Here is a 24,419-nt window from a genome sequence, read left to right on the forward strand (position 1 = left end):
CTGTGAGACCCCAGGTCTTACACTAGGACGTCATGCATGTCCTGCACATTAGGCGAGCTCTCTGTCAGCTGAGCGTCTCCAGCCCTAGGATGGTGTCCTCCCACAGACGTGTCATTTATTTTGTCTGTGTGTGGAATACACATGACTGTGCACACGTGTCCGTGTTCAGGTGCAGGAAACCAGAGGTGCTCGTAAGCCAGCTTCCTCTATTGCCCTCCAGATTCTCTCACTAAATCTGGAGCTCCCCGTTTGGCTGGGCCGGCAGGCAAATGAGCGCCAAGTATTACCCTGTCTCCTCAAGGCCCTCTCTCCACATCCCCAAAGTCTCCCTGCCAGGCCAGCAGGCAAAGCCAAGGTTTTTCACTCTGATGCTGGCAATCTGACATATCTGTCAGAATCTGAAATTATATGTCTGCACAGCACTTTATTGATTGACCCGTCTCTCCAGACTATTAATTTATCTAATTTGAGGGTTTTTTATTTTTTATTTTTTATGTAAAAACTTTTATTTAAAAACTGCTAAGAAGGCTGGAGAGATGGTTCAGAGATTAAGAGCACTGGCTGCTCTTTCAGAGGTCCTGAGTTCAATTCCCAGCAACCACACGGTGGCTCACAACCATCTATAATGAGATCTGGCGCCCTCTTATGGTATATATATGTAATAAATAAAATAAATCTTAAAAAAAATAAACAAAAAATAAAAACTGCTGAGGATGAGGACAAGTTCATTGAGAACTGGGAAGTTTCTCAGGCTGAGGCCCGGTCCTTTAACTACAGGGTTTTACTTAGGACATGGACCTTCTTTTTGGAAAACTTTCCTCCGCTCTGCTAGGTCACCCCGTCTCTCCTACAGAATTTCATCCAATATTCACCTCCTTCCACGGCCCCTCACTTTCTCAGTGTAGGGCTCCCAGCCACCACAGACACCTGATTACTGGTGGATAAGTCTAGGCTTCAACCTGAAAGGAAAGTCCTGGGGTTCAAGACCACACACACACACACACACACACACACACACACACACACACGACCACACACGCGCGCATGCCCGCCAACACTGACATTCCCCTCACGGTTACAAACTGGGGTACGCCGGGATCGGCCCCCACTCTCAAACCTCCCCAGGGGCAAGCGCACAGTCCCTCCCACGCCCAAGCGCGGGGTCCGCCTCCAGACCTCTAGGATTGTGGCCTACCAGCGACCGCCCACACACCCCTCGGGCACCCGCAGGCCCCTTCCGTGCCATCGAGGTAGGCGCGGCGCGACACTGGGCCACCAAGACCCCGGCGCCCGCTGCGCGCACGCGCACGCGCACCACCAGCTCCCGCCTCTATCGGCCTCGCCCTCCGGGGGCGGGGCGCGCTGGGGGCGGGTCCTGCGGCACCGCCCGGGAAGCTGCGCGAAGCTCGGTGCCACCGCCACATCCTCCGGAGCTCTGAGTCCAGGCGAGCCGAGTCGAGCCGAGTCGAGCCGGGCCAGGACCAAGCCGGAGCGCTCCGACGGCACGGGCGAGCCGAACGCTGAGCCATGGCGCACCAGACCGGCATCCACGGTGAGGGCGGATGGAGGGCGGACAGGGGGCCCGTTGGCTCCGCCGCCCCTGTTCTCCGCGCTTAGTCCCTTCACCCACCTCTTCCTCGGCACCCTCCGGGGAAAGCTTCCTGTTCTCCTTTGCAGCCGCGAGTCCCGGGGATGGGCACGTCTGGGTGGGGGAGTACAGACAGCGGGGAGTGGGTGTCCATAGATGCACGCAGCGAGGGTGGAGGTATCTTGTGGACCCATCTGCGGGCGGAGGTGCCTGTGTGTACCCGTCTGGGTATTTTTGTTCACTTCTGGAGATGGGGTGTACCCGGATGTGCACATCTGGAAAAGTGTACACGCACACGCATGTGCACATGTCCTCTGTACACAGTCCTGTGTGTGCCCATCTGGAGGCGACTTGGTCATGCCTGTCCAGCCTCCTTCGTGTGCGTGCACTAGTGGCTGGGTTTGCACACTGTGGGTGTCTGCATATGTGCACAGTTCAGGCACACCACGTGTGTGTGCGTGTGTGTGTGTGTGTGTGTGTGTGTGTGTGTGTGTGTGTTACCATGGATGCTTGCCTGGGTGTCTTATGACTAGCATGGGCTTGTGTATATGTGTGGAGAGGGTATCCCGACCTTTCCTCCTTGTAGGACCCCCATGCTCTTGCAGACTAGGCTGGACAGAAGCTGGCCCTCCCCCTGAAGTAGAACGGGGAGTGTTGCACTTCTGACCTTGGCCTCTGACTTCTTCCGTTTTCCACTGTGATCTCCGTCTGCTCCAGCCAGGCCACCAAAAGTCCCAACTTGAAGCTGCAAGCAGGGAAGAGGCTGAGGAGTCAGACTTTCTAGGGGAGTTCCTGGCTCCACCCTAATCTACAGGAAGCTTCTGCAGCCTCTCGGAGTGCCACACCCACGGCCCCTCTCCAGGCTCCCCATCCCCCCCATTTCCTCCTTGAATAGACTGAAAAAGAAGCAATAGCTGGGCCAGGTATTTTGTCCCTACCTGGTCTCAGTGTCCCCATCTGTTACTGTCCCGGAAGGAGGACTGCTTCCTCGGCCAGTAGGGAAGGCCAGGCTGCTCGCCCAGACAGCTTGTTGGTTTGGCCATCAGCCACTCGTGTCACCACACTGTGATGCCCTGGCCAGGGCTACCACCATCGACCTGCCTGACCGCCTGCATCCCTGCTTGCGGTTGTGGCTGCTTGGTGGACGCTCAGCCCTGAGAGGCTTTCCCTGGCCCTGCCCCATCCCCATCCTGCTGGTCTGAGCATGCAGGGACCTGGATCAGGCTTGGTTGGCCTCCCACAGGTGGGCCAGTCTCTCCTGGAGATGGAGGGCCAGGTTTCCTGAGTCAGCCCCAAAGTGGGGAACTGTCAGGGAAACCGCTGCCTCAACTTGCAAAGCCCTTCCTTCCTCTTTGTATGCTGAGCTGCTGCCTCCAGCTGGGGGGAGATGGTAGGAGGTTACACCCACTCCCAAACACACACTCTGCTCAGAGACCCTGTGGCCAAGGCTCTGCCTTATCCCTTCATCCCCCATGCAGTGAGACAGGCCTGCTGAGGGGAACTTCCCGATTTTGGGCCTGCTTCAGACAGCAAGAAAGACCACCCTGGAAGATCAGGTGCCAGCCTTGGCCTGGCCATAGGAGCAGGCCTGTTGACCTCAGTGAAGCCCAAGAGGGACTGTAACCTGAGGCTTGCTAGAGTTGGAGGTGGGCAAGGTGGCGGCGGGGAGGCATGAATCTTTGATGACAGAGGCTCAGGTGTCCCAGGTCTGGCCTCTGGATTATTGATGGTGACTGGAGAGGCATCAGGGTTCGGGAGGCTGCTGGCTTTTCAGTTTGCCCTGGTAACAGTAGAAGGGGCTTGTCAGACTCTCCCTCTGGGGAGATTCTTGGCTTCTCTCTCAAGGTCTAGACAAGCAGGAGGAGCCACCTTTAGATTTAAAAAAAAAAAAAAACCAAAATATTATCAACACATGCCTGTTCCTTGGCACTGTCTCTCTTACACTCCTTACCACAAGCCTTTAAGTCTGAGGCAGTTAGCTCTGTTTCATAGATGAGGTTGAGGTTCAGAGAGGTCAGAGGTCACGCAGCTAAGAGGGAGCCAGGCCCCTGAAGATGAGGCTTAAAGCTTTTAGGCATCTGCTGATGGTTACTAGTTGTACATGGCCAGTGGGGCTGTGTCCCTCGTGTCCAGTACCTGGTCATGCTTCTGTCCACTCAGGGACCTCCGTGGGTGGCGTGCACCTTGGTGGGGTTCAGGCGTAAGGTCACTCCGCAGGGAAAGGGGGAGCGCCTGAGGACATGACTGAGAGTTTGTTTACCTAAAGCCCCCTCCACCCCGCCCCTAAGCTGCCCATCAGCTGCCCTATCCAAGGCCTATAAATATTCTGTGATCTCAACTCTCCAGCTGTGTACCTTCTGACCCCTGGCAGCCCCAAGGTCACACTCAGCCAGAGACTCCAAGCAGGTCCCTTACACACTTGGACTGTGTTTTCCCTCTCTCCCGCCACTAGTGGGAGATGACTCATGGTCATCTAGCTCCGACCATGGTCCTCACCTTGGCACGCTATCTTTGGTCATTGGTCACCTTCCTGCTCTGATGCCCAATTTCCAAGATGGAGCCTTCTTCCTGGGCACCACTCCTCCTCCAGGAAGCCTTCCTGACCGCCTGGGGGTTGAAGCTTCATTGCCCCTTGATAGGGCTGTGTTGGGGCTGGCAGGCTTTTCTTTTGGTACAAGCGGGCGGGGGACTTGGACAACTGCATTCATGGATTGCACGCGCCTGTGCCCCTGTGTATTTTGTCTGTCTTGCCTGTACACACGCTGTAGACACACCCTGCAGCTGCGTCTGTTACCTGCATGTGTGTTGGCGACGTGGGATTTGTGCGCGTGCGCGTGTGTTGTGTTTGAGTCTCTAAATGAGCGTGTCCACTTCCACTGACCAGCTAAGCGGGTGTCCATTCACTGGCGGTTCAGCCTATTGTTAGGGGGACAAGCGGGTGCCCTTCATTCTGGCCAGCCTGGCTTGTCTTAGAACCTGGTCCATCTTCAAGTGGGCCGTCCCGTTCCTGCCTGCCAGCAGGCCACCGCCTGCCACTCCTGCTAGCTAAATTTGGGAGCTTATGTTCAGTGGCTTGTCTCAAGTTCCCAGTCACATGGGAGAACCATATTTAACCCACTTCCCAGCCCAGCCACCAGACCCCACAGGACACCCAGCCTCATTGCTGCCCACCCTGCCTGCTCACCAACAACAACCATGTTTCTTGTGCTTGTAGCCACCGAAGAGCTAAAGGAATTCTTTGCCAAGGCCCGGGCTGGCTCCATCCGACTCATCAAAGTTATCATTGAGGACGGTGAGTGTCCCCCACAGGCCGGGGTGTGGGATGGAGGCCGAACCCAGTTCCTTCCGGGGGTAGGAAAGAGGAGTATTAGCTTCTGGCCCCCTTCGGACCTCAGTTTCTCCATCTGAGAATGGGGATGAGGCCACTCATACAGGAGACTGACTCATGGGGTCCTACAGGTGGGACGGTGGCCACCCTGTTGTGCAAAGTCCTGACCTGTGGGTCTGTCCGGCCCCAGTGTCTAGAGGCTGTGTGGCTTTGGAGATGGATCTTGTCAGGGAGCTGCGCTAGGGAGGTGGCAGGGGCCGGGCGAGCCCTGGTGTGTGTGTGTGTGTGTGTGTGTGTGTGTGTGTGTGTGTGTCCGAACGCGCGTGCACGCGCGTGTTCAGCAGGCTGAGCCTGGCTTGGCTGCCAGCTGTGAGGGCACTGAGATGCCATGGACCTCACCAAAGGTAGATGTCCCCAGAATAGGAAGAAAGAACTTAGGTCCCGCTCATTCTGAGAGCAGGATAAAGCGACTCCACACAGACAGGGCCTCGAGCTGACCCTTGGACCTGGTTTCTTACCAGGCAGTAGGAGGGGTACAAGGGGTACAGGGCTGTGGGGCTTGAGCCAAGGCCTGAAGTAGAAGCATTCAAGGAGTCGGAGGATCCATCTGAGGCTGAATTAGGGGTGAGGAAACAAGGACTCCCTCTCCCTCTGCGCCAAGCGCCTGCCTCAGCAGAAAGTGGTATGGTTTCTGGGAGTGGTGTGGGCCAGACCCTCTGAGGGTCCTTCCTGCCCTCTCAGTGGTCATGCTGCTGTGAGCCCTTTGGCACTGGGCTCCCCGAATGACCCAAGTCCTGTTCACTTCAGCTGGGCCTGCCAGACCCAGGATTCACCTCAGGCCTTAGGGCCACAGCTAGGCTGGGCTTTGTCCAGGATCCTTGAATCCAGGTGCCCTCAGAGTCTGGGTGGGGAGTCATGATGGTAGGTGATGAGTAGCGGCCTCCTGGGGCTTCCTACCCTTAAAGAGACAGTTGAGCTGAGTGGCCCCCATTTTCAGCCCTGTCTATTAACCTCCCAGGCAAACTGTCCCCTGTAGATGGTCTCCATAAAGCCTAAGGGATCTCTAGGTAGACTCATCCTAATTCAGCGTTCCAAGTGTTGGGGTTCCTGGGAATGCCTGGGGTAGGGGTTTACATCCTAGGTGAGTGTAGCTAGAGCTACTGTTTTTTCTACAGAAACTCAGTTATAGTTCTTTTTTTAAGCAACCACCACAACAAAAACTATGCCTGTGCCGGTTTTGTTTTCGAGACAGGGTTTATCTGTGTAGCCCTGGTTGTGCTGGAGCTCTCTCTCTCTAGACCAGACTGGCCTCGAACTCACAGACATCTGCCTCTATCTGCCTCCCAAGTGCTGGGAGTAAAAACATGTGCCACCACTGCCAGGCCCAAATTATACTCCTTATACAAAATTCCTGGTAAAGCTTGGAATGATGATATAATCCCAGCACTTGAGAGAGCTGAGCCAGAAGGAATTCCAGTTTTTTGAAGCCAGCCTAGACTATATAGACTTGTCTCCAAATATAAAAATGGCAAGCCTTGGGAAGTAGAGGTGGGAGAATCAGAGGTTCAAGGTCATTCCCCCTCCCTCCCTCCCAAGATAGGATTTCTCTGTGTAGCCCTGCCTTCCCAAGTACTGGAATTATAGGCATGAGCCACTGTGGCCAGCTGTTAGTCTCTTGAGGCAGAATCTTACTACATAGCCATGGCTTCAAGGTCATTTTTGGCTGTATAGTGAATTAGAAGCCAGCCTAGGATACATAAGCCCTGGTCTAAAAATATCCAAATTCTGGTTTATTTTTAAACTTACATTTAGTGTATGTGCATGCATGTAGATCAGAGAACAACTTTGACCATGTGGAACCCTGGGATTGAACTCACGTCACCAAACTTGGTAATAAATACCTTGACCGGTAGAGCTATCTCACCTGTCCAGACATTCCGCTTTAAAAACGTGAACAAGCGGCTGGAGAGATGGTTCAGCGGCTGTCAGCACTTGCCGCCGTTGCGGAAGAGCCCGATTCTGTTCCCAGCATCGGCATGGTGGCTCACAGCCATCTATCACTTCAGTTCCAGGGTATCCAACGCCGCCTTCTGCCTTCCACGGATACAGGCGCGCGCACGATGCACATTTGTAAATCTAGGCCAAACGCTCATAAAACAGGTAAATGAACAACTTGAAAAGTATGAACAACAGAGTAAGCAGCTGCTGCCTTTCCACCCCGATCCCCATCTGAGTCCCGGGTGGGCAGGCACGGACGTCACGACCTGCCTCTCATGTTGGAGTCTCAGGCAGCTGGCTTCTTCGCTCTATTAAAAAGGGTGGGGACGGTGAAGGGCTGGCCCCCCATGGCCCAGCTAGGATCACTGTTCTGCCCAGTTCTTCCTCAGGGTTGGGCTGTGGGACCAAGTACATACATGGTGTCCAGATGAGATCTCAGCTTGAAACTGTGCTTGGATGACCTATTTGGCCAGAGCTATAGCAGACCTGTCAGGTCCAGGCTGGCCAGCAGAATGGCTCAGACCTAACAGGTTGAGTCCAGTTTGTGGACCTTACGGTGGACTGAGGCCTGAACGTTGGTCCTCGACTTCTGCATCTGCCCTGTGGTATGCATGCATCCATACCCATATGTGCCAGACACACACGCAGACACACACACATTAGTAATAATAATAAATGAAAAATAACAAGTTGGCCGGGCATGGTGGCGGACGCCTATAATCCCAGCACTTGGGGAGGCAGAGGCAGGCAGATTGCTGTGAGTTTGAGGCCAGCCTGGTCTACAAAGTGAGTCCAGAACAGCCAAGGCTACACAGAGAAAACCCTGTCCCAAAAAAAACAAAACGATAACAATAATAATAATAATAATAATTTGGTTGTTCGCTAAACCTTGTGACATATTCCTGATTTTCCCAGCACTAAGAGAGCCGAGGCAGGAGGATTGAAAGTTTGAGGCTAGCCTGGGCTACATAGCAAAGGTTTCTATCAGAAACAAGCACAAGGGTCTAGGAATCTACTCAGTTGGTAGAGTGCTTGGCTAGTATGCACAAGGCCCTGGGTTGACCCTGGACACTTCATAAAATGGTGCCTATAACCCCAGCACTTAGGAGGTGGAGATCCGAGGATCAGAAGTTCATCTTCCAGCACAAAGTGAGTTCTAGGCCTGTCTGGACTGCATGAGAGCCTGCCTCAAAAAACAAGCACACATGAGAGCAAGCAGGAGCTGGCCGTGATGGTGCACACACATACCCAGGCCCTTAAATGGCGGGTGACTGATGCAGGAGGCTCGTGAGTTCAGCATCAACTGAGCCTAAATATATAGTAAAACCCTGCCTTAAAAAAATAGCTGGCAAGCCAAGCTTGGTGGCCTACGCCTTTAATTCCAGCACTCAGGGAGGCGGAGGCAGGCGGATGACTGTGAATCTTAGGCCGGCCTGGTCTACAGAGCAAGTCCAGGACAGCCAAGGCTACACAGAGAAACCCTGTCTCAAAAAACAAACAAAAATTAGTTGGCTGCTATTGTCCCCTCCCCCCTTTGGGGTGGTGGGCTGAAACTGGGGGTGGTAGCCTCTCCCTTAGCACATTGTCCTGAGAGGGGCATGATGGAGCCAGGGGCTGAGGGAGTTGCGAGCAGGAAGCGGTTACACAGTTGAGATGGCGCTGAGCAGCATCCAGTGTAGGAGTACCTTGAGCGGAGTGCGCTGTTGCCGGCGGCGGGCACACAGCTGTGGTCCTTTGTGGGCTTGTGTGTGCACAAATGCGTGAGTGTAGGTGAACACAAGCATTTGCAAGAGTGGATACAAAGGTGGCCGCCCATAGCTGCCACGTGTGGTCCAGTTCAGCGCCTCATACTCACCCCTCTGCAATTCAGCTTCACACCTTGGGGATTTGAGAGCTCGTGGGCCAGTGGGGCGGAGTGGCCGGTAGGTTGGAGTTCGCTCAGAGAGCTCCATCCAGAGAACAGGTCCACAGGCGGAGGAGGAGGTGGGATGTGCCACTTCGGCTCACCCGGCCTCTGCCCCCAGAGCAGCTCGTGCTCGGTGCCTCGCAGGAGCCAGTGGGACGCTGGGACCAGGACTACGACCGGGCTGTATTGCCGCTGCTGGATGCCCAGGAGCCCTGCTACCTCCTCTTCCGCCTCGATTCGCAGAATGCTCAGGGTTTCGAATGGCTCTTCCTGGCCTGGTCACCTGATAATTCGCCTGTGAGTCCCGTCACCCTGCTTGGGGCCAGTGGAAAGGGGGAAGAACAGATGAGAGACTCTGGCCTAAGGAGACTAAGGGAAGGAATAGTAGGTTCCGCCCCAACCCCTGCAGAGCCCGCGCTTCCTAGATTGCTGTCCCATCAACCGGACTCCGGGCTGAGTTTGAGCTGGGTGGAGGCTCCCCCTGCTGGCGAAAGCTGCTTGCTACAGCTTCGCTGCGCCCCCTGCTGGGCGTGTGGGCCCAGTGAGATGACCTGATTCAGTGCCCTGCCTCTTGCGGGGCTTCAGTTGGCTCCTGGAGCATTAGCTTTGGCCCATCTCAGGTGCGGCTGAAGATGCTGTATGCAGCCACACGAGCCACAGTGAAGAAGGAGTTTGGAGGCGGCCACATCAAGGATGAGCTCTTCGGGACAGTAAAGGTTAATCACCCACGCCAGAATGAGGGATGGGGACCACTGGGCGAGGGTTATAGGGTCACTCAAGTGCCAGGGTCAGGGTGATATGGGAGGGCTGGGGACTGGGTTGTGCCGTGGTTGATAGTGTTTGCCTCGAATGCATGAAACCCTGGTTTGATTCTCAGCATTCAGGAAGTGTAGACAAGAAGATGGGCCGCTCCAGGTCATTGTATGGCAGTGTAGTTTGAGGCTAGCTTGAGTGCTACATAAGATTCCGTCACAAAAAAAAAGAAACGGAAGGACGTGGGAACCCTGGGGCTGCAGGCTGAGACGCACAGTGGACTTCTGCCTGAGGTATCCACTTACCCCTCTGAGCCTGCCCCACAGGACGACCTCTCCCTGGCCGGGTACCAGAAGCACCTGTCATCCTGCGCGGCACCTGCCCCGCTGACGTCGGCTGAGAGAGAGCTCCAGCAGATCCGAATCAATGAGGTGGGTGCGTAGGACGAGGAGGGCCGGGAGACTCTGACCGGGGTAGGCCCCAACTTGGTGTGGGTAGGTGAGGCTCTCCTGCATGGTCGTCCCGCCCCGCAGGTGAAGACTGAGATCAGTGTGGAAAGTAAGCACCAGACGCTACAGGGCCTGGCCTTCCCGCTGCAGCCTGAGGCCCAGCGGGCGCTTCAGCAGCTCAAGCAGAAGACAGTCAACTATATCCAGCTGGTGGGTACGCAGTCATACACACAGGCCAGGCACCGTAGGCCCCTCCTGTTTCTGGTTATTCGTGTTTGCAAATGGCCACAGAGCCCTGTGCCCATCTCCTGGGCTATTCTGCTAAGCCACCCAGGCATTGCAAGGTCAAGGTCAACCTAATCTACACCGGACCCTGTTTCAATTTTTTTCTTTTAAAAAAATATAATAATAAGCCAGGTATGGTGGCGCCCACCTTTGATCTTAGCACTCGAGAGACAGGGGCACGTGGAGCTCTGAGTTAGAGGTCAGCATGGTCTACAGAGCAAGCCAGGGCTACACAGAGAAACCCTGTCCTGGGGAATAAAAGAGAGAACATGCTCCCTGCCCCTAAGTCCTGGCCACAACAGGCACTATATACACCTTGACAACATATAGATACCATAGGTTTACACTGACGCTTAGGGCTAACCCTCGTCCTCTCCCAGAGTTCCTTTGTAGCTCCCTTGACTATCTCTTTTCTGGGCAGAGTCCTTGTGCCCATTCTGCCCAAGCAGAATGGCTTTCCCTTCCAAACATTTTCCTGGGGCTTTGCCTCTGAGGGTGGACCCACGGTGATGCCTTGCTGAGGTCAAGGCCGACCACACCACCCTGGGCAGGGGCCTCCGTGGGAAGCTTCAGAGAGGCAGCGTTGGAGTCAGGGAAGGTCTCTTTAGAATAACCCCTGCAGCCCAGGGTCCAGCCTTGGAAAGGGGACCCCGGGGAAAGGGACCCCGAACACCCCTCCCTGCCCACCAATCCTGCTTCCTAATGGGTGCAGGGAGAACCCTCCCACCTCCTCTGCTCCTACTCAGAAGCTGGACCTGGAACGGGAGACCATCGAGCTGGTACACACAGAACCCACAAACGTGGCCCAGCTACCCTCACGGGTACCCCGAGATGCTGCCCGCTACCACTTCTTCCTGTATAAGCATACCCACGAGGGTGACCCCCTGGAATCTGTGGGTAAGTAGCAGTGACAGGGACCTCAGTTCGGAGCTGGCCAGGAGGATCATGGCAAGCCATTGCTTGGGCCTACCGTGGCTGTAGAGGTCTGCAGCTGCCCCGGGCCTACGTGGGCTCACCTCCTCATCCCCAACAGTGTTCATCTACTCCATGCCGGGCTACAAGTGCAGCATTAAGGAGCGCATGCTCTACTCCAGCTGCAAGAGCCGCCTCCTCGACTCTGTAGAGCAAGACTTCCAGCTGGAGATAGCTAAGAAGGTACCGCCTGCTCCCAGGGTCCCGGGACCCCATTCCCCGTGTGGGGCACTGGCGTCCTGAGTCCATGCAAGACTCATTTCTGCATGGAAGGAATGGGGTATTGGATGGGTGGGAAGCTTAAGGCCCAGGGAAAATCCAAGACACACATAAGCCCATGCCTTGGCTGCTTTGTCCACTCCTTTTTCCTAGTTCTGGCAGGAAGGGGGGTTGGGAGAAGGTGACTCGGGCTGGCAGGGTAACAGACCCTACCTTGTAGGTCCTGTGGTAACCTAAGAGGAGATGGGCACCAGGGATGACTCTAAGAGTGGGGGTTACCAAGAGTGATACGTGTTGGGCCCTCAGCATAGTGAACTTCTGCCTTGACCCCGGGCAGATCGAGATTGGTGACGGGGCGGAGCTGACAGCCGAGTTCCTCTACGAGGAGGTACATCCCAAGCAGCAGGCCTTCAAGCAGGCCTTCGCCAAGCCCAAAGGCCCTGGAGGCAAGCGCGGCCACAAGCGCCTCATCCGGGGCCCCGGCGAGAATGGGGACGACAGCTAGGTGCCTGGACTGGGGACAGGGCCAGGCACGTGGACTGCTGGCTGGGATGCCACCCTCTCGCTCCTGCCCCTCCTTCCTCCCCAACCCCGGGCTCTAAGGAATTGCTTCCTGTGGGACAGGAGGGCAAATGGCTGAACACATTTGCTGCTTCCCTAGGGCCACTGGACCAGCACATCGTGACCCTGCCCTGTCGCTGTCCCTGCCTTTCAGTCTGTGTGCACGGGGTGGCTGCCTGGCTCATTCGTGGGGTCCGAGTGGGGGACCTGGCATGAACCTAGCCTCCAGGAGATCTGATGCTATGGTTCCAGCCCAGTCTAGAAGCTTTGGGCCACAGAGGGTGGGGACGGTTGGCAGGGGCCAGATGTCACAGGAAGGGGTGGTTGAACGCTGTATTTTCTAAAGAATAAAATATTTTTAAATCAATACCAAGCCTGACCCTGGGAATTAGGTGCCTTTGTTTGCACTGTTGTCCTTTTGCCCGTTCCGAAGGGGCCTGTTGCTCTTGGCCTCCGCTGTGTGGGAGATGCTCTGAGTGTGAGGGCAGAAGCCCTTACCCATGAGGCCCACACACTTCCACAAGGCTTTGGAGATCTGGGTGTTTCGGTTTCCTGTGGGTGTTGTGACAAGTTGCCACAAACTCAGTGGCTTAAAAAAGAGGTAGTTTGAGCCTGACCCCGAGCAACATAAAAAAAAAAAAAAAAAAAAAAAAAAAAAAAACTGTTTCAAAAACACAAAAGAAAACCTTGCAGATTTAATTCTCACAGATCTGGAGGCCAGATAAGGCTAACCTTGTGTGGAGCTGGCTCTTGGCAGGGTTGGCCATGTTCTTAACTCTGAACCAGAAGAACCAGATTCTTCTGGGCTTTGCTTCCAGGAGCCCATGCATCAATCATGCATCAAGTCAGGTCTTCCCGTCTTTATTTTTCCTTCTTAATATTTTGGTGCTTTGTTTCGAGACAGGGTCTATGTAACTATGGCAGGCCTCCCTAATGATGGCATTACCCATCTGCATTACCAGACCTTGTTGGGAGATGGTCCTGTGCTCCGTGTATTCAGAGGCTGATTCCGGGTTGCAGTCAGGATGTGGGCATTGTCATTTCTATGAAGAATCTCCCGTCTCAGTGTTGTGTAAAAAATTGTTCTCCATCATCTCTGATTGGTTAATAAAGGGCTGAATAGCCAATATCTGGGCAGAAGAGGTAGGGCTGTGGACTTAGGATTGCAGGGAGGGGTTTCTCAGAGAGGAATCAGAGGAGAAGGTCACAAAGTTGCCAGGAAGACGCAGATGGAATAGGAGTGGCCAGGGCGAGTAGTCCAGAAGAGTGTAGGCAGTTTAGAATAAAGCTTTGGACTCTGTGTCTTTATTTGGGAACTGCAAAAGGTGTATGGAAAAAAAAAAACACAACAACATTATTTTACTATTCCTGGCTTTGTCTCTTTTATTCATTTGTTGGGTGAATTTTTTGAGACAGAATCTCACACACCCCAGGCTGGCCTCAAGTTAGCTATGTAGCTGGAGATGATCTTGAAGCTCTGTAGGTATGTGCCACTATGTCTGATTTATGGGTTATCGAGGGTCAAATCCGAGGCACAGCGAATGCTAAGCAAGCAGTGTACCGACTGAGCTATATCCACAGTCCCTGGCTCTGCTCCAACAGTTCACCCTCCTGGCTTTCTGTCCGCACTCCCCTGACGATTTGTAGGATTAGGGGAATTAGGAGATGGATGCCTAAGAAGGCTTTGGTCTGTTTGTTTAAGATTTATTTATTTTGCTGGATGCAGTAGCATGCGCCTCTGCCAGGGGAGGCAAAGGCAGGCGAATCCCTGAGAGTTCAAGGCCAGCCTGGTCTACAAAGCCAGTCCAGGACAGCCAAGGCTGCACAGAGAAACCCTGTCTAGAAAAACCAATACACACATGCACACACAGTACTCTGCCTGCATGTACACCTGCAGGCCAGAAGAGGGCATCAGATCTCATTATAGATGGTTGTGAGCCACCATATGGTTGCTGGGAATTGAACTCAGAACCTTTGGAAGAACAGCCAGTGCTCTTAACCTCTGAGACATCTCTCAGAGGCCCTTGTTTGGTTTTCGAGGCCGAATCTTATTTTGTACCCCTGGCTAGCCTGGAGCTCTGCTATGTAAACCAGACTGGCCTCAAAAATCATAGAGATCCACCTGCCTCTTGGCTCGTGAATGCTGGAATTAAAGGCACGTGCCAATGCACCTGGCTCCTAAGAAGGCCCTTTTGAGCCTGCCTCCCTGCATGAGGGCTCTTCTAGCTGGGTTTTCATGGCACCAAGGCTAACAAGGATATTCTGAAGACCTGTATTCTCCAGTCGTGTATGTCCTTGTTGTCAGCGTCCCTGTGCTCAGGACATTGTCCCATTGCAGGGGCCCTTTTCAACCCCTGCTAAAGCCCATAGCTAGGAATCAGCAGATTCTGCCCAGCACTGAAGACGCAGATGGAAGTTCTTATCTTGAAGAAGTCAACGTTCCAACAGGTGAGTAAGACAGTATGCAACCAAGCATGAAAGTGGTAGCAACTGGAAAGCACTATGGGAGGAGAAAGCCAGCTGGCCACAGTGCTCAGGAGAGCCAGATCTGGGGCCGGCCATTTTATTTACTTTTGCCTATTTACTTCTTTTGAGTCAGGGTCTCAGTATGGAGCTCAGGCAGGCTTTGAACTCTCAGTTCTCCTGCATTACCCTCGTGCTGGAAGGATGGCTGTGTAGCGGAGCTGAGAGATTCATGAGAAGGACAAGAAAGGCCCCGTCATGGAGAAAGGATAATGTGTGCCCTGTATGAAGGCAGAAGGCAAACCACGTGGGGAATCTGGGAAAGACCAGTGTTCAGGCAGAGGTAAGAGTATGTTCAAAGGCCCGGAAGCAAGAAAGCACACAGGTGAAAGACAAGGAGCCAGTGGGCTGCCAGCAGATCAGGGAAAATGGAAGCATAAGGTGCACGGGGTCTTTTTATTTTTAAGATTTATTTATTTATACGTAATAACGTATACAGCGTTCTGTCTGCATGTGTGCCTGCACGCCAGAAAGAGGGCACCGGTTCTCATTATAGATGGTTATGAGCCACCATGTGGGTGTTGAGAAAGGAAGAGCAGCCAGTGCTCTTAACCTCTGAGCCACCTCTCCAGCCCCCATGCATAATGTCTTAACTACTGCTTGGACAGTGACTAGAGTTCCGGGCGGTTATGGAGGGATCTGGGCAGAGGAGAGATCTAGAATGAAAACTTTTGAACAGGGAGCACTGGAGAGATGGCTCAGCAGTTCAGAGCACTGGCTGCTTTTCCTAGAGGACCAGGGTTCAGTTCCCAGCACCCACGTGGTGGCTCACAGCTTGTGTGCCAGTTGCAAGAAATCTGACATGCTCTTACGACCTCTTCAGATACTAGGCATGCAAGTCGTGCGCAAACATACATGCAGGTGAATCACACACTCTTATGCACATATATGTCTGTATGTGTGCATATGTATGGAGGGGGGATGAACAGGCCTTTCCAGGAGCTCAATTTGAATAGGTTCCTGGGAAGGGGAGACCACCAGGGTGACCTAGTTAGAGATGCAGGTAGCTGAGCAGGTTGTGAGCAGTGGGCAGTTTCTGAAGGGACAGAATCAGAGCTTAAGGTCTCTTTGGGGTCTCTGGGGCTTTTTGAGCTTGAAGAACCAGCTCTAGTCAGCAGGTTGTGACAAGCCAAGTAGGTCAGTGTTGTGTAGCACTTTCTTCCGAGGTAGGTTGACTCTGCAGGAGTCATACAGGGACGTGAACTCCTGGAAGAGATAAGAATGAAAACCCTCTGCAGATTGACTTTGTCGACCTGGATCAGACTTCGGGGAGCCTCCATAACAGGTAATTTATTCCCACTGTATTTAAGCTCAGCATATTTTTTTTTTTAAAGTTTCCTGGTGTAATATAATCCCTGATGTACAAGGAAGCATAAGTATATCAAAACTCAACTCAGGGTAGTAGCATTTCTTCCAAGCAAGTGTGCTAGCTTAAGGGCTTAAGGGCCTAGCTTAGTCTCAGTTGTACAGATAGCATAGGGGTCATTTGAGCTATTAGCCATCTCTGGTCCTGCTTGGGGGAGCTTGAGGGAGCCTCTGGCTATAATGGTCATTTAGATTACTAACTACTAACTCTAGTCCTGGTCATGGGAGCTTGATGAGGCCTGGACCAACAGATAATGCAGATCACCAGGCTGTTAATCACTTTTCTGTTCTCAGCTTTCTAGCTAGAACAGGTTTTTCATCTTTCCCATTAGAAAGACAGTCCTGTGTGACTAACATTCCTGGTGTCTCTGCAGATATGTGGATGCAAGGGCCTCCATGCTATGCTAGCACAGTAGGTGAGCTGTTCTATGCTTCAGGGAAGCTCCTTAAAACTCAGGATGTAGCTGAATATGGTGGCACGTGCCTTTGATCCCAGCATTCAGAAGGCAGAGGCGGGCAGATCCCTGCGTTTGAGGCCAGCCTGTGAGTTCCTGGATAGCCAAGGCTACACAGAGAAGACCTGTCTTGGAAAAATAAAAAATAAGAAGATAGTAACCAAAACCAAACCAAACCAAAACAAGAACCAACCAACCAACCAACCAACATAACCTCTCAGGATGTAAACAACTAAAAAGCTTCAGGAAGTCCCTGAAAGTGACCAGATGCACTAGGTCCTCCCTCCCCGAGCTTTGTTCTGCCCGAGGTCCTGAGTTCAATTCCTAGCAACCACATGGTGGCTCACAACTATTTATAATGTCATCTGATGCTCTCATATACATAAAATAAATAAATCTTTACAAAAAAAAAAATGCTGAGACAAAGAGGTGTGCTTCCTGGAAGAAACAGAGACCAGTTGAGTTGCCTGAAAAGCTCAGATCAACTGAGCTGCCTGGCCAATTCGCTCTCAACATTTTGAGCTGCCAGCAAGTTGTGCCTTGAGCGCCAGGTTTTCCAGCGTTTGTGTAACCCATGACCTATGCTTTGGTGATGCAGCTGTCTTTGAGTCATTTCTGTTCCTCACCCAATGCTTCTGCCAGTAACTCCAATAAAACTCGTTGGTTAACCAACTTGGACGTTAGTGGTACCCTCGGTTTTGGTCTGTCTGTCATTAATTCCCTTTCTTGGACATCTGCCCCCACCTCCCGAGGACTAGTGTCACACAACAGCAAGGTCAGCCAGAGTCCCAGTTGGACCAGCCACAGCCTGGCCTCTGCTTGCCGCGGTCTGGGGTCTGATATGGCATTGGGAAAGGAGAGTGGGAAATACTATTCCTGGAAGAGATGTCGAGGCTGCTACAATGGCAAAGGCAGATATGGGCTCCAGCGTCTGGCTTACAGAGTTCTGGGGATAGAGCAGGCGGGAGAGCCACCGTCTTGAGAGTACCCATGGGACGAACACTGAGGCCTGAGGGTGAGGTGACACCATCCACATGAATGTCAGTGCTCAGCCCAACTCTTCTGGAGCCACTTTTAAATTCTGGTTTCTCATCGATCTTGGGCTGGACTTTGGGCTTTGGTCCCTTCCCATACCTCCCAGGGGACAGATGTGAGGCTTTGCTGGTTGCTTGTGGGTGGAGAGGAGAGTGGAAAGAGGAAGGGGTGAAGGGGGCTGGCTGCCTGCCATCTGGCTATGCAAATGACCTGTGACTCGTTGTACCGCCTGCTCTCGCAGGGCAGGGATAAAGCAGCTACTTCAGCTATAGTGAAAGTGTCACCGCTTCCTCAATTATCTGAGGGACAGCGGCGTGGATCATCATCCTCTGGTGCCCAGCTTGTCGGAGGGAGCTCTGAAGATTCTTCCATTCCTCAACATGGTAGGATCCCAGCGCTTAGCCCGAGGGGGAGGGGAGCATCATGAGAAGGAATGATGTTAGAATGGGCAACAGTGGAAAAGACTGTCCATTCTGGGCCCTTGGAACATTCACGGGGCCCTAAGTGAATTGGAGCAAACGCAGGTCCCTGAGCGGAGAGAGTGGAACCCGCTAGGTGGATAGGGAGGCGGAAGCCCAGGACTTGAGCCAATGGGGGTGCGTGGCCCGCACAGCACAGACCGGCTACCCGTTGCTCCCTCAGAGCCTTTCAGCAGGTTGAGGGTTCTCAGGGCAGACTGGGGAGCCAGATGGAGGGCAAAAGGGGCCAGCAAACACCATTGGTGCCTAGACGGGGTCCAGCCTACACCTCAGTAGGGGTTCAGTGCTCCCCGCTCTTTAGCCAAGGAGAGGCTAGCGGAGCAAGGAAAGCTCAAGGGACAGAGCACAGGCTGCTGCTGTGGTCAAGAGGGAAGAGGAGGCTCCAGAGGAACAGAAAGTGGGTGAGGCCCAGCGGGCCTGTTGGAGTCTGTCCTGGCCCTGCTATGGGTTGTATTCAGAGCAAAAGCTCCAAGTCTAGGGTCTGGATTCCAGGCCCATTCCTGGTTCCGTTTCCTTGCTCTGAGTGAGTGGCTGTGTCTAAAACCAAGTACTGGTTCTGAGTGGGCTGGAAGGGGCCTGGGGGAAGGGGCACTTGGAAAGAAAGAAGGGGGCACTTGGAAGCCCGGAAGAAAGCCCCAGTGAGGAAGAGAGGGTAAGAGAGGGTTCAATAACACTAGACACTCACTCCGTCCTGGTTCTCAAAGGTTCTCCGGCACAGGACCCTGCACCCTGTGTCTCTTCTAGTGCAGGCTGCAGTGCTGTCTGGGGCTCTGGCCCTGGGCACCCTGCCTGCCTTCCTGCCCTGTGAGCTGAAGCCTTGGGGCCTGGTGGACTGTGACTGGCTGTTCCTGAAGTCTGTGCCTCACTTCTTGGCAGCAGATCCCCGTTCCAACGTCACCAACCTTTCCTTGGTCTCCAACCGTATCCACCACCTGCACAACACCGACTTCATCCACTTGTCCAACCTGCGGCATCTGAACCTCAAATGGAACTGTCCTCCCATCGGCCTTAGCCCCATGCACTTCCCTTGCCACATGACCATTGAGCACGACACCTTCCTGAACGTGCCTACACTAGAAGAGCTGAACCTGAGCAACAACGGCATCACCACTGTGCCCCCACTGCCCAGCTCCCTGAGGAAGCTAAGCCTGAGTCACACCAACATCCTGGTACTACATCCTAACAACTTTGTTCTCCCGAGCTCCCTGCGCTTTCTCTTCATGGATGGAAACTGCTACTACAAAAACCCCTGCAGCAAGGCAGTGGAGGTGGCCCCAGGTGCCCTCCTGGGCTTGAGCAATCTCACCCATTTGTCACTCAAGTATAACAACCTCACGGAGGTGCCCCGCCAGCTGCCCCCCAGCCTGGAGTACCTTCTGGTGTCCTATAACCACATTGTCAAGCTGGGGCCTGAAGACCTAGCCAATCTGACCTCCCTTCGAGTGCTCGATGTGGGTGGGAATTGTCGCCGCTGTGACCACGCCATCAACCCTTGTATAGACTGTGGACAGAAGTACCTCCAGCTGCACCCTGAGACCTTCCATCACCTGACCCACCTTGAAGGCCTGGTGCTGAAGGACAACTCTCTCTACAAGCTGGAGCCCTCCTGGTTCCAATGCCTGGTCAACCTCTCAAAGCTGGACATAAGTGAGAACTTTCTCTATGACCACATTACCAACACCACAGTCTTCCAGAACATGACCCGCCTGCGCAAGCTCGACCTGTCCTTCAATTACCACAAGAAGGTCTCCTATGCCCAGCTCCACCTGGCAAATTCCTTCAAGGGCCTGGTGTCACTGCGGGAGCTGAACATGAACGGCATCTTCTTCCGCTTGCTCGACCAGGCAACTCTCGAGTCGCTGACCCGTCTGCCCAAGCTCCGCACTCTGCATCTCCAAATGAACTTTATCAACCAGGCCCAAATCAGCATCTTTGGTGCCTTCCCAGTCCTTCAGTTTGTGGACCTGTCAGACAACCGAATCAGTGAGATTCTAACGCCGCCGCCAGCAGCCGCCCTTGAAGAGGCAAATGATGGGGAGCAGGAGAATCTGTGGCCTGAGGTTTTTGCCCCACCTCCGCTGAGCTCCCCTGGCTCCAAGAAGTTCATGCCCGGGTGCAACCCACAAGAGTTCAAACTGGACCTGTCTCGGAACAACCTGGTGGCCATCAAGCCTGAGATGTTTGCCAACCTCTCACGCCTCCAATGCCTAAGCCTGAGCCACAACTGTATTGCACAGGCTGTCAACGGCTCTCAGTTCGTGCCGCTGACCAATCTTCGGGTGCTGGACCTATCCCATAACAAGCTGGACTTGTACCATGGGAAATCGTTCAGTGAGCTCCCACAATTGCAGGAGCTGGACCTGAGCTACAACAGCCAGGCCTTCAGCATGCAGGGTATAGGCCACAACTTTAGCTTTGTGAGCCGCCTGTTACGGCTGAAGTACCTTAGCCTGGCATACAACGGCATTCACAGCCGCGTATCCTCACGTCTTTACAGCGACTCACTGGAGTCCCTGGACTTCAGCGGCAACGGCATGGGCCTCATGTGGGGCGAGGGGGACCTCTACCTCCACTTCTTCCAAAACCTGACAGGCCTGAACTATCTAGACCTGTCTCGGAATCACCTGCATATCCTCCTTCCGCAGAACCTGGATAACCTCCCCAAGAACCTAACGAAGCTGAGCCTCCGTGACAATTTTCTGTCTTTCTTTAACTGGAGCAGCCTGGCCTTCCTGCCTAACCTGGAAGCCCTGGATTTGGCAGGAAACCTACTAAAGGCCCTGACCAATGGCACCCTGCCTAACGGCACTCGGCTCCAGAAACTCGATGTCAGTAGCAACAATATTGTGTCTGTGGTCCCAGCCTTCTTTGCTCTGGCTGAGGAGCTGAAGGAGGTAAACCTCAGCGACAACAATCTCAAGACCGTGGATCGCTCCTGGTTTGGGCCCACCGCCCTGAGCCTGAGGATGCTGGACGTGAGCAGCAACCCTCTGCACTGCGCCTGCGGGGCGACCTTCCTGGACTTCCTGCTGGAGATCCAGACGGCGGTACCTGGCCTGGCCATCAACGTGAAGTGTGGCAGTCCCGGCCAGCTGCAGGGCAGCAGCATCTTTAAGCAGGACCTGCGGCTGTGCCTGGATGACGTTCTCTCCTGGGAGTGCTTTAGCCTTTCGCTGTTGGCCGTGGCTGCGGGCACGGTGGTGCCCTTACTGCATCACCTGTGCGGCTGGGACGTCTGGTACTGCTTCCACCTGTGCCTGGCGTGGCTTCCTTTGCTGGCCCGGGGCCGGCGCGGGGCCCAGGCTCTGCCCTATGATGCCTTCGTAGTGTTCGACAAGGCGCAGAGCGCCGTTGCCGACTGGGTGTATAACGAGCTTCGGGTGCGGCTGGAGGAGCGGCGCGGGCGCAGAGCCCTGCGCCTGTGCCTGGAGGACCGGGATTGGCTGCCGGGCCAGACGCTCTTCGAGAACCTCTGGGCCTCCATCTACAGCAGCCGCAAGACTCTGTTTGTGCTAGCCCACACCGACCGGGTCAGCGGCCTCCTGCGCACCAGCTTCCTGCTGGCTCAGCAGCGCCTGCTGGAGGACCGCAAGGACGTGGTGGTGCTGGTGATCCTGCGCCCCGATGCCCACCGCTCCCGCTACGTGCGGCTGCGCCAGCGCCTCTGCCGCCAGAGTGTGCTCTTCTGGCCCCAGCAGCCCAGCGGACAGGGCAGCTTCTGGGCCCAGCTGAGCACATCCCTGACCCGGGACAACCGGCACTTCTATAACCAAAACTTCTGCCGGGGACCCGCAGCCGAATAGCCCAGGGAAACAGCTGGGAACAGCTGCACCTCACGCCGGGCCACCAGGGTTGCTCTGCCTGCCTTGCTCTGTCTTACTTTACCCCCCCCACCCCCCACCCCCCCACCGGTATCTGGCAGGTGCTCAATACGTGCTACCAAGCCACCAGCCCTGGGCTCCTGGGAGGTGTGGCTCGGGGGAGAGATGGCGGACTTTTCCAGATCTTCACAAAGAGGAAGGAGTTAGATGAAAACCGGGCCCACAGAGCAAAGGGTGGGCGCTTTGGAGATAGTCACCAACTATGGACTTTCTGATCCTTCCCAGGGAACAGGGCCGGGTTTGCCTTTTGTTTGTTTGTTTGTTTTTGAGACAGGGTTTCTCTGCGTAGCCCGGGCTGTCCTGGAGCAACCGCTGTAGACCAGGCTAGCCTCGAACTCACGGAGATCCGCCTGCTTCTACTGAGATTTCAAGCCTGCGCCACCACGCTCAGCCTTTTTTTCTTTTTTCTTTTTTTCTTTTAAGTTGTCCTCTGAATGCCCTGCTGTCCTTGCAAGAAGCCTGGGTCAGCACCTCTCTGTCTTGTGTTTATCTAGGGGATCTGCCTTCCTCACCTCCTGGCCTGTCATGAGGGCAGAGAAGATGCAGGGCTAGTTTATCTTTGGCCCTCAGCAAGCTCCTGAGAAAACTCCGGAGCAGGGCGGTAGTTACTACTGGGTGTGTAGAAAATGAGGGATGGTTGCATGCTCTGGTGGCCGTGCCTACGCTGGGCAAAGAAAGCCAGCCTTGATTAGAGTCTGGGCAGTAGCAGCAAGGAGCTGAGATCCAGAGGAGATTCAAAGGTGTGTTCAACCTGCGTGTGTGTGTGTGTGTGTGTGTGTGTGTGTGTGTGTGTGTGCACACGCGCGCGCGCGCGCGCGCAAGCGCATGCAGAGCATTCAGGGATGGAAAGCACTCATATGTATGTATGAGGGTCCATGTACACATGTGTGCTTGCTGGAGGCCGGAGGTCAACCTCACATGTTATTCTTCTGGTGCTATACATTTTGGTTTTTGAGACAAAGTCTCTCATTGACCCTGAGCTCACCGATTAGACTAGGCTAGCTGGCCAGAGAGCTCCAACTACTCTCCTTCTCCAGCTTCCCATCCCTGGGATGACACAGGCAGCTTTTTCATGTGGGTTTTGAGATAAAATCCAGGTCTTCATGCTTGCATGGCAAACACTTTGTAGACCGAGCTGTCTTCCCAGCCCTGTATCTACCCTTTTGACAGCCCTATATCTACCCTACACAGTTCACATTTGAGATCTGTGCCATGGGTTAAAAGCAAAATAAAATCACACCAAAAAAAAAAAAAAAAAAAAAAAAAAAAAACCTAACAAAAAAATTCAGCATATAGTTTGTGTTGGGCTGCATTCACAGCTATGCCGGGCCATCAATCTGTGGGCCACAGACTGAACACACTTATTAAGATGAACTCATAATCCATCCCTTCCCACTTCCAAGTAGAGGGTCATGCTGGGTCATTCTGTTCAGACATCAAAAAACACCTAGGTGAGCTGCCACCTGGCTGCAAAGGGAAGGAGCCTCTTCCGTGCACTTGACTCTCAAACATGCTGAAACTCAGTCCCAGGCACTGTCACATCTGATCAAGATAGAATATATATTTTTTTCTTTTTTTTTTTTTTTTTTTTTTAAGCCAGGCAGGGTCTTACTAAATAGTCCAAGCTAACCTGAAACTTGTAGAACAGGCTGGCCTGGAACTCACAGAAACCTACTTGCTTCTGTTTTCCAGGTGGTAGGATTAAAGGTGTATATTACCATGCTTGGATTTTTTTTTTTTAATTTTAAGTTGCATTTAGTGTGTGTGTGTGTGTGTGTGTGTGTGTGTGTGTGTGTGTGTGTGTATGCCTGGACTGGCTTGTGGAGGTCAGAGGACAAAGGAGTCAGCCCTCTCCTTCTACCATTAGAAGTTCAGAGATTGAACTCAGTTGGGGATGTACATAAGTTCCAGAAAAGAAGCCGCACCTTTCACTGAACCTTCCATAAGGCTCCTTAAAACATCAATCATTGTGCAGGGGTTGAAATGTTGCAGGTCCGGAACCTAATTACAATTTATATTAGGCTATCTCTAGCCTTCTGAATAGTCATTCCTTGCCTGTCTGTCTGTGACAGAACAGATAATTCACTTAACAAAAACAGTTTCCGCTAATGTTATCATATAGCATCCAACGTGTATAGCTGAGACACGCCTGCCCTCGCTTTGCTTTAACCCACCTACTTAAGATTTCTACCAGTGTATTTGAAAGGTGCCTCAACTTGTAGTATTTTTTCCTTCTTCAAGACAGGGTTTCACTATATAGCCCTGGCTGTCCTGGAACTCACTGTGTAGACCAGGCTGGCCTCCAACTCACAGAGATCCACCTACCTCTGCCTCCTGCGTGCTGGGATTAAAGGTGTGTGCCACTATGCCATGCTTCTACTTGTGTTTTCTCTGCTCCATTACTAAAAGAATAAACTATTTTTTTTATCCCCTTCAAGTCAAAGGTTATGTTTTTGTGTCAACAGAGGCAAGAGCCTTAACCAAATGGGTCTTCTAACTGGCTCCTAAACATTTTTATTACGTTTATTTATTTATTGTGGGACCTTTACCCCCTGAGCTGTCTCTTTGCATGTATTTTCTTTCTTTCTTTCTTTCTTTCTTTCTTTCTTTCTTTCTTTCTTT

At 53.3% G+C, this 24,419-nt stretch overlaps 1 protein-coding gene across 3 annotated transcripts; it reads left to right on the top strand.

The window, feature by feature from the left end:
- The first annotated feature begins 1,381 nt into the window (after window positions 1–1,381).
- LOC129693028 (twinfilin-2) lies at window positions 1,382–22,604 on the top strand. 3 transcript variants are annotated; one of them, XM_055629576.1, is made up of 9 exons: window positions 1,382–1,552; window positions 4,803–4,880; window positions 8,939–9,117; window positions 9,441–9,536; window positions 9,900–10,004; window positions 10,107–10,232; window positions 11,054–11,204; window positions 11,341–11,462; window positions 18,621–22,604. In XM_055629576.1, exons 1-9 carry the CDS (start codon window positions 1,528–1,530, stop codon window positions 21,717–21,719), a joined length of 3,981 nt encoding a protein of 1,326 aa, XP_055485551.1. In that variant the 5' UTR covers window positions 1,382–1,527; the 3' UTR covers window positions 21,720–22,604. The 3 variants fall into 3 exon arrangements, with proteins under 3 accessions (XP_055485551.1, XP_055485550.1, XP_055485549.1); XM_055629575.1 differs by lacking the exon at window positions 18,621–22,604 and adding an exon at window positions 11,836–12,426; XM_055629574.1 differs by lacking the exons at window positions 1,382–1,552; window positions 4,803–4,880; window positions 8,939–9,117; ... (3 more) ...; window positions 11,054–11,204; window positions 11,341–11,462 and adding an exon at window positions 17,609–17,820.
- Window positions 22,605–24,419: the final 1,815 nt, after the last annotated feature.

The sequence above is a fragment of the Psammomys obesus genome, unplaced genomic scaffold (genome assembly GCF_907164565.1).
Source record: "Psammomys obesus unplaced genomic scaffold, mPsaObe1.curated_primary_1811, whole genome shotgun sequence".
In the NCBI taxonomy this organism is placed as follows: domain Eukaryota; kingdom Metazoa; phylum Chordata; class Mammalia; order Rodentia; family Muridae; genus Psammomys; species Psammomys obesus.

What these genes read in the sequence shown, in the direction of transcription:
- LOC129693028 (XM_055629576.1), top strand. Translation starts at nt 1,528, where the DNA reads ATGGCGCACCAGACCGGCATCCACG. An exon ending in AGCAGATCCGAATCAATGAG is followed by an intron (nt 10,005 to 10,106) that starts GTGGGTGCGTAG and finishes CCCGCCCCGCAG; the next exon opens with GTGAAGACTGAGATCAGTGT. An exon ending in CAGTCAACTATATCCAGCTG is followed by an intron (nt 10,233 to 11,053) that starts GTGGGTACGCAG and finishes GCTCCTACTCAG; the next exon opens with AAGCTGGACCTGGAACGGGA.